The sequence below is a fragment of the Rosa chinensis genome, chromosome 2 (assembly GCF_002994745.2).
Source record: "Rosa chinensis cultivar Old Blush chromosome 2, RchiOBHm-V2, whole genome shotgun sequence".
Lineage (NCBI taxonomy): Eukaryota > Viridiplantae > Streptophyta > Magnoliopsida > Rosales > Rosaceae > Rosa > Rosa chinensis.
Genome location: NC_037089.1, coordinates 73,199,618 through 73,209,227, shown reverse-complemented (window position 1 = coordinate 73,209,227; position 9,610 = coordinate 73,199,618). Strand labels below are relative to the sequence as shown.

At 39.7% G+C, this 9,610-nt stretch overlaps 1 protein-coding gene across 1 annotated transcript; it reads right to left on the bottom strand.

Moving 5' to 3' along the window:
* Positions 1–385: 385 nt before the first annotated feature.
* Positions 386–1,785, bottom strand: LOC121048785 (chlorophyll a-b binding protein 151, chloroplastic). Its single transcript, XM_024326448.2, has 2 exons — positions 1,572–1,785; positions 386–1,219 (listed from the first exon to the last, which is right to left on the bottom strand). Exons 1-2 carry the CDS (start codon positions 1,715–1,717, stop codon positions 568–570), a joined length of 798 nt encoding a protein of 265 aa, XP_024182216.2. The 5' UTR covers positions 1,718–1,785; the 3' UTR covers positions 386–567.
* Between the last annotated feature and the right edge of the window lie 7,825 nt (positions 1,786–9,610).

The window sequence follows — 9,610 nt, the reverse complement described above, 5'->3', positions numbered from 1 at the left end:
TACCATGTCCGTATGCTTTATACATAGCACAGTGTTTTACTTGCACATGAGCAAATCACATAGCCACTGATAACTAATATTAGCTTATCATATAAAGGATTCAGTTTTAGCTTATGATATAAAGGAATGGATTTTCAAATGAAAACTTGTTCTGTTTCATAGCATTCTACATTCCTACTTTTAGTTGCCTTTTTCCTAATGTAGAGAGGAAAAAGGATGAGGAAACCTATCGATGTGGATAGCTTTCAATTTTTATTTCCTTTAGATTTTGGTAGTTAGAAGCAGTCCATTTAATTTCTTATGATTTAGATTTTCCTATATATTGCAGTAAAAAGTTTCGTCTGTTAACATGCAGAGGAGAATGTGCAGCACATTGTAGACAAAATAAGGAGTTCAAGCACAAGAGCTGGGTATTTTTACTGGACACAGTGATTTCCGTACAAGGAATTTGTACTAGTAAATTACAGAACTAGTAATGGAGTCCACAGAAAGACAACCTCAACAAAGCTAACAAATTTGGGTAATGTTACAGATGAAAACAACCATTGATCATTCCAGGTTTCCTCTTCACTTTCCGGGGACGAAGTTGGTGGCGTATGCCCATGCATTGTTGGCCACGGGATCAGCAACGTGGTCATAGAGGTTCTCAATTGGCCCCTTTCCGGTAACAATTGCCTGAACAAAGAAACCGAACATGGAGGTCATTGCCAGTCTTCCATTCTTGATTTCCTTCACCTTAAGCTCAGCAAAGGCTTCTGGGTCATCAGCCAATCCAAGTGGGTCAAAGGCACCTCCTGGGTAAAGTGGGTCAAGACCCTCACCCAGTGGGCCTCCACCAATTCTGTATCCCTCAATGAAGCCCATGAGGACAACCTGGACGGCCCAGATTGCCAGGATGCTCTGCGCGTGGACGAGGTTTGGGTTGCCGAGGTAGTCCAGGCCACCCTCGGAGAAGATTTGAGACCCGGCCTTGAACCAAACAGCCTCGCCGAACTTGACACCGTTCTTGGACAAGACTTCTGGGAAGACGCAGCCCAATGCACCAAGCATGGCCCATCGGCAGTGGATCACCTCGAGCTCACGGTTCTTAGCAAAGGTTTCGGGGTCTGCCGATAGCCCAGCAGTGTCCCATCCGTAGTCACCGGGGAATTCTCCGGTCAAGTAGGAAGGAGTTTGCTCGGAGAATGGTCCCAAGTATTTTGGGCGGTCTGGACCGTACCTATTTTGTTAAGCACATGTAAGTATGTCGGCATTGAAAGAAAGATATGGATGTGAGATTCAATTATTAACCTTGGTCTTATGTAATTTGATTATTAGAATAGACTAGAGGATTCATATGCAATCTCTTAAATCCATACTTGTCAGGTGATCTCATAGATCGAAACAATAATCAAATTATAGTCATTTCAATTATAACTTTGGATGTTAGATCATAGCATAGTTCGATTATAGTCATTTCAATGAAGTTTTACTAGTGACTATAATTTCACGCAATTATATTTAGCCAAAGATCACATTTACTAGGGAGTAGTGACCAAGTCAAATGTATGCAATTTCAGAAATGTACTTACCATATGCTTTCTGGGGCACTTTTGACGGTGCGCCTCATGGAGATACGGCCACCACCAAGGCCGCCAATCTTTCGGACGAGCTCATTCGATGGCTTCAAAGCAGTCTGGCCGGCAAAGGCGGATTGCTGGATAGCAGAGGTTGCCATGACTATGTGTTTCTCTCTGAGATGAGGGTGGTGTTGTTTAGGCTATGAAATGAAGATGTCTAGAACAAGGAGAGAGTGGGGATGTTATAATGGGAATGAGGAGATGATGTGGATTAGGATATCTACACATCAGCAGCATCCTATTGGTTCTCATTTGGATTTAGATTTCCTTACTGATTCTTCCGTAGAGAGGCAGAGGTCTTCCCTTAGCCATGTGGCAGGGAATTAAGATGCTGCAATATGTGTGGTTGGTGATTACAGGCCACAGAAGTTTGCATTATTCAAGTTCATGCATGTAGCTCTAACTAAAAGGACAAACAACTTGCCATACTTACTTGATTGCATGAATGTGAATTTGCTAGCAATACAAGTTAACAATTACAACATATAATTGAACTTGACAAAAATCAAGAGACAATTGTTATTGAATGTACAACTACAAAATTAAAAAATAATAATTAACCAATTAAAAATCTTGTGGTGTTGAAAGAAGTTGATATCATGTGTGTCTCTTCAAACTGTGGTTTAGTTCTAGAGTTATAAAAGGAGAAGGTTTTAGATTTCCTAATTGTATTCAGATTCTATTACCTTGTATGTACTCTGTAAATCCCTATATAAAAGGCTCCTATTATCAATAATAGAACACACAATTCTCTGCATCCCAATTTCCTTAAACACGTTATCAGTACGTACCCTAACTTTAGCCGAAAAAAAGAAAAGAAAAAAACCTAAAAAAAAAACCCTAATCACCAAAACTGCCGCAAGCCTGCAGCCTCCCTACCGCAAGCCTGCAGCCCTCCTGCCGCACGCACTGCAGCCCCTGCATCCTGCTACACGCCTGCATCAATACGCGCTTGTATAAAGAATCGTGAAGCAAATCTTCAAATTACCAAGTAAGTTTTTACGATTAAAGTTCCTGCTTTCTTGTCTTTTAAATTCCTTTATTTTGCTGCAAGATTTGTATAATATGAATATGGTTTCAAGTATTTAATAAGCGGAATTGTGGGGATTCACGCTTAACGAACTGAGAGCGTTCGTAACCAATGAACTAAGAGTGTTCACAATAAACGAACTAAGAGCGTTCGTAATCAATGAACTAAGAGTGTTCATAATATTCGGACTAAGAGCGTCCATTTGTGACCATATTAAAACATCATTGTTTGGTCTAATCCAATTATTCTTGGAAATTGATTTCTTGGTAGCATAGCTCGGAAATCTTATTATTATTAGTTTTTGTGGAAGTTTAGCTCCAAAACTAATTCGGTTTTGTTTCACCCTTTTTCAGGATGTCAAACTCGAACATACTCCATTTTGTTCCATTGGATTATGCAGGCAAAATATACCTATTGTGGGCTCAGGACGTTGAGCTCCATCTTATTTCCCGTGATATATTGCACACAATCGAAGAGCTTTGTTATGAAGGAACTGCTCCAGACCCTCAAACTGAGATTGACAATTCCAGGGCACTTGCCCTAATGATGCGTCATATGGATAAAGACCTCCAGTTTGAGTTCATGAATGAGGATAGCAACATAAAGGTTTGGCAAGCGCTTCATGAATGTTATGGCAATGTTTGTGACTCCATCCTTCTGAATTTAGAAGCAGAATGGAATGATCTTCGCTTCTCTAACTTTGATACAGTCATACAATTTTATTCGGAAGCTCTCCGCATCACAGGAATGATGACCTTTTGTGGCAAGACAATCACAGAAGAACAATTAATTGAGAAAACCCTCAATACCTTCCCTGTCTATGCAATGAGGTCCTGTGATTTATTTCGGACTCATATAAATGCAAGACAGATCACAAACTTTCAAAAGCTTATTGAAGCTATGGAAATTGCTGAAAGGCAAGACAACGAGCTTGTGAGAAGAGAAATGGATAGGTTTCGAGATAGCTATCCAGAGCATCGTCCCATGGCTAGAGAAAGTCACCATAGATGTCATGATCCATATGATCGAAATGCTCATGAAGGTAGTCGCCAAAGGCGACAATCACACCACCGTATGAGCCATGATTTTGAGGGACTAAGGCTTGGAAACCATAGAGCCAACATTGGCCATGGTCATAATCTTCCAACACCTCAAGTCCTAGGGACCATGCACATTGCGCCAATGCGCCTCAATCAAGGGAGAATCCTCTTCATGGTATGGAACGTCTGATCAATGGGCATGAGTTTGCAATGTACCTAAGAAGGTAGCTGCCTCACAGTGATCAAGACATCGAGTTCAAAAAGACTTTAAATATGGCGATGAAGACAAAATGCCGCAGATTTTTTTGTAGAGTAGTCTTTTATTTCCAAGGATTATGTAATGGCAATCTTTGGATTAGATTTTGGTTAAGAAACTTTGATGTAATCATTGACTATTAATAAAGTGTCGATTGTTTTACTTAATATCTTGGACATACCTTAATTCTAACTTTATTTGAAAGATATAAGAGCCAATGGTTTTCATGTGGAAACACATTGTGAGAATGGACAAGAGTTCCTTTGCATCACCTCTAATGACTACGGACATAAACGAGTATTAGAGAAACTAATGTGTTGCTCTAGTGAGTTGTATGCAACCACTATTCGAGTCATTGAATCCAACCATGTCATGAGAGATGATTTATGGGATTCTGACACATATAGGCTTTGGTATGACCATTTGGGACACCCAGATCGTGACATGATGATCCGTGTATTAAAGACTTCACACGGACATCCATTTTTTAAAACGAAAAGAAGTAAGAACCAAGAATTGGTTCAAGGAGCTGCACATGCGCCTCATGGAGCCATGATTGTGCAAGACTGGCCACACATGGCCAGCATCGCCTACCCCCCGCGGCCAATACATGGCATTGACGCCATGTATGGAGACTTGGCTTATCTCTCTACTTCTCGAAGTAAATTGTGATATTCTGGCTCAACCACAGCCTTCATCGGTTGATTATACAGCCAATCTTTCATTCTGTAAAGCCTGTTTTTTAAGGATGACGACCATCCTATGCAAAGGACACTAAATGAATAATTTCATTCTTACAAAGAATCCAAAGGGATTATGTGGATCGACTCAACCAACTTACGGATTGATTAGATGTTTTATGTTGTTGGTTGATATGTGGACACGCTGGTCACGTGTCGCACTATCGTCCACTCGTAATACTGCTTAAGATGCACTCCTAGCCTAAATCATATGGCTCCGGGCTCACCACCCGGATCATCCCGTTCAGTCAATTCGACTTGAAAATGCTAGAGAGTTTACATCGAAAATTTTTGATGACTATTGCATATAATTGGGTATTGATATCAAGTATCATATTCCCATGTACACACCCAATTGGTCTCTCGGAAAAGCCACCATTAAACTACTACGATGGTAGCTCGGATATTGGTAATGCGCACCAATATTTCTGCTTGGGTTATGCCATATCACAATATCGCATGCAACTATGCTAATTCGTCTACGAATCATAACAGCCACTAAACTTTGATTTGCGTTACAGCTAGTGACTGGGTTTAAGTATATCTCGTACTTATGCATATTTGAGTGTGTGGTTTATGTGCCAATTGCGCCGCCACAGTGCATCAACATGAGTCATTGCAACGAATGCACATATATATATATATATATATATATATATATTTGTGTTGGACATAAGTCTCCAACCATAAGTCCGCTATGTAAAACCCTTGAGAGGCGATCTCTTTTTCGCTGGATTTGCGAATATTCAATTTGATGAAATAGTATTCCCGTCGTTAGGGGGAGATTACAACGTCTATGTTCAATAGGAATGACATTAATTGTCGTGGTCTGTCCCCACTATGTCTTATCTTGATCCCCTAAAAGTGACGAGATCACATATACCTGCTGCAAACATGCCTGCAAGGATAGATGTCCCCTCAAGAGGACATGGCGCCATCTAGAAGAGATGGGCATGGCACCACTACCATGGATGGTAGTATGGTGACGTCACAAGGTGGCATAATGGCGTCATAGGCCATGGGTTCTGCTAGAGAATGTAGGAGACCCATAGGTTCGATGGATTCTCGCCCTAGGAAGAGAGCGAGTTTGGCACAACTTGATCCATTGATCATTGATACTCAAAATCTGTCTCATGAGAATATTCTAGATTGTGGTTATGTCCAAGGGACATCATTGGGGGACGCCTCAATGTTAGAACCAATTCCTGAGAATATAGAGATCTCTACAAATTACACTAGTGTACATGAGGACGTGAGATTATTGAGACCAATGACATTGAACCTTACTCCGTTGAAGGAATGCCAATGTAGAGAAAATTGGCCTAAATGGAAAAATGCGATCCAGGTTGAATTGGATTCACTAACGAAGAGGAAGGGTTTCGGGCCTGAGATGCCAACACCTCCTAACATAAAACTTGTTGACATTAATAGGTCTTCGTTAGATAGTGAGATGAGAAAAAGATATGATAATCTCGTCTTATGGCGCAAGGCTTCTCACAAAACGCCCTGAAATAGACCACGAGAAGACTTATTCTCTCGTAATGGATGTCATTGCACTCCACTACCTTGTCAGTTTGGTAGTTTCCAAATAACTGAACATGCAGCTTACGAATGTGGTCACTACGTATCTCTATGGGGATCTAGATACGGAATATAATGAAGGTTCTTGTGGACTTCATTTACCCAAATCAAGTGGCTCTTGACCACGGAGTGCTTTTGCAATGAGGGTGAAACGCTCACTAAAGTGACTACTTGATTGGAAAGGGATACGATGAACTATGCCCACTACGCCAATAATGGCGTCAGACAACATGCTTCAGACAACTGCAGAATTTTTAACTGTTGTCTGATACTTTGGGACAACAGCAAAAATTATTCTGTCGTCTGAAATTTTGAATCAGACAACAGTTGTTACATTGCTGTTGTGCAATTATAAAATAGACCATGATTGTTTTTCTGATGTTGTCTGAATCAATCAATTCAGACAATAGTTATTTCATTGATGTTGTCCAAGGTTGATTAGCACAACAGTTGAGAAAATATGTTGTCTGGTTGTTTTTAATCACACAATAGTTATTACTTCTCTATTGTGCAACTATTAATCAGACAATGGTGGCATTTTGATGTTGTCTGAGTAATTTAATTTAGACAATAGTTTTTCTGTGTCTGTTGTGCGATTATTATTCAAATAATGTTAGTATTTGATGTTGTTTGACTGAATCTTCAGACAATAGTTTTTTATTGTGTCTGTTGTGCGATTATTATTTATATAATGTTAGTATTTGATGTTATCTGACTATATATTTAGATAACAATTTTTCTATGTCTGTTGTGCAACTCTGCTCTAAACAATGACTTTGTCTGTTTCTGTTGTCTAAGTTTTTAAACGCTGCTGCCCTAATTGAATTCCCACACTTCGCCAAAATTCAATTTTTGACTCCCTCCATTTCGATGAATAACACGAGGTCGTTTTAATACTTCGTGTGTATATACAAGATAGCCAAACACCAAAAGTCCAAAACCCTCTCTCTATTTCAACCTTTTCACCAAAATCCCTCTCTCACAGTCAAGAGTCTCAGAGTGAGAGAGAGAAGATGGAGGGGAAATCGTACCAGGGTGAAAATCCGTTAAATGAGGGCACGACTACCTCAAGTTTGAGCTCCGCGACACCGACGCGAGCGTGGCCAATGCGCTCCGGCGCTGATGATCGCCGAGGTCCCACGGTAGCCATCGACTTCGTCGAGATCGAAATCAACTCCTCTGCCTCAGCCTCATCCCCTTAACTACGGCCTCGGCCTCATCCACACCATCGTCCCCGTCAATTTCTCCGGCGCCTCCGGTTATGAAGCTTCCAAATAGAGGTATCCCCTCTCTCTCTCTGCGCTCAAATTTTTAGGGTGCCCTTTGTTAGGGTTTAAATTTGGTTCCATTTACTTTGATTTCAGTTGCAAGTGTAAACTTTTGTGTTGAATTTTGAGGCCATGTGATTAGTGTATGTTGAAATTGGGACTTTTGTATGGTGTAGAGGGATTATCATTATGAAGTTGCGAAGGGGGCCTCACTGCCTGCAAGGTTGATTCTAATGTTGCTCGGCAAACGACGTCGTCTGTTCGCTCCAATCCAACGTCTTCTTCCACTTCACAGCGCTCTGTCACTCCCACTTCTCGGATTCCGACCTCCAATTCCGAGTTTTAGCAGGGTATGTATCTGTTAGTTTGGTTTTAATTGAATTTTTTTTGGTTAAGATTTAGATAAAAAATTTGGAGTTTTTGAGATTTTTTTTTATATATATATATATATATATTTTTATACAGATGCTGGAAGAGTGAGTGGTTGCTATTAGAGTTCGGCCAAGAAATGATGAGGATCGAATTTCTGATTCAGATTATGGCGACAGTGTTGAGGTCTAGCCAGAGGTGATTATTCGACTCTGCTATTTCCCGGCTGCTTTTATGAATTATGATTCTTAGAACTTGAAGCACTTTTAGCAAGAAATTAACAAGTTGCATTCTTTTTGTTTTTTTGTTTTAACAAGTGGTAGCAAAGCCTGTAGTTGAGGTAAATTCTCAATCTCTGGTTTAGTTATGTACATTGCTTTTGATTTTGTAGAGTGTATTGAATGGAAATAATGGGACAGTCATGGCTTACGGTCAAATTGGTACAGGGAAGATTTACACACTTGGCAGGCTGGGTTGTGATGATGCATCGGAGCGTGGTATTATGGCTAGAGCTTTGCAGGACATTATTTTGAGTACGGCTCCGGAGTCTGATACAGTGGAAGTTTCATACTTGCAGGTGGGGTAGTCTATTGTAGCCATGTTAACGTCTATATTTGCGTTTCTTGTTTTGTTCTGATTTCAACTTATTTGGTGTTCAAATGTGTACGTCATTGCTCACAATAGTAGACTTTAATGTTCAATGGTTGCATATTCCACATTGGGGATGGTTTTTTTCACTACCCCATGTTAAAAGACTTAAAACTTAATTGACAATGTTTTGTTTCTTGAGTCGCAATTCTAGTCTGCTAAAAGTATGGAATGAAAGAGAAACATTGCAAGTCTTATAACAATTTTTGGAAGTTATGGAAAATCTGGAAATGTAAACTATCAGAAGATTAGTTGAAAGTGTATTCATGTTACTTTTATGCTGGATGATTGCTCTTTTCATTAAGACTTGTTTCTTGCTCCAGCTGTACATGGAATCTATACAAGATTTGCTTGCACTAGAAAAGACTAATATTCCCATTCACGAGGACCCTAAGGCCAGTGAGGTGTCACTTCCTGGTGCTTCGGTAGTAAGAATCAAAGACCTTCTTTAATATAATCTCTGCAATTGTCAGTTTTAAGATTTTGATGTTCTATGTTGGTTTGATGGCACTATTATTCCTACATCTCATGTCTAATTTAATTTAAGATTTCTTCATTTTGATGTTACGTAGATAGTTTTGTTTGTTTAAGAATGGGGAGCAGAACCTTAAGAAATAAGAAGTACTCTTTTGTAATTGTTTGGTTCTGATGCTTTTGTGTTATCTTTTTGGCTTTCTTTATGGTGCATTATGAATTCTGCTGCTCTTGTTACTAAGGATTATCTCAAAGGGAAAGTCTTACGCGGTTGAGGAACGTAACTGAAATTTCTGGAAGGTTCACATGGTCTCAAGGTTAAAATTCATTTATCTACTTTCATGGAAAGCTGGTCACTAGTTGGCAGAGTCAATACAAAGACAACTATGACCCTATATGTCCTAGATGCTCCTGTAGTATTGAGTTTCTGAGGGCAGGTTTGAATTATGTGTTAACAGATTCTCTTGCTGCTAGTATTCCAAATATTCAATGAATTTAAATAAAGCTACACCATTTTCATCTGTAGGAGTTAGTTGTGCATGAAGCTTCTATTCATTTTTGAAAACTTGAGGTTGATTGTTTTTG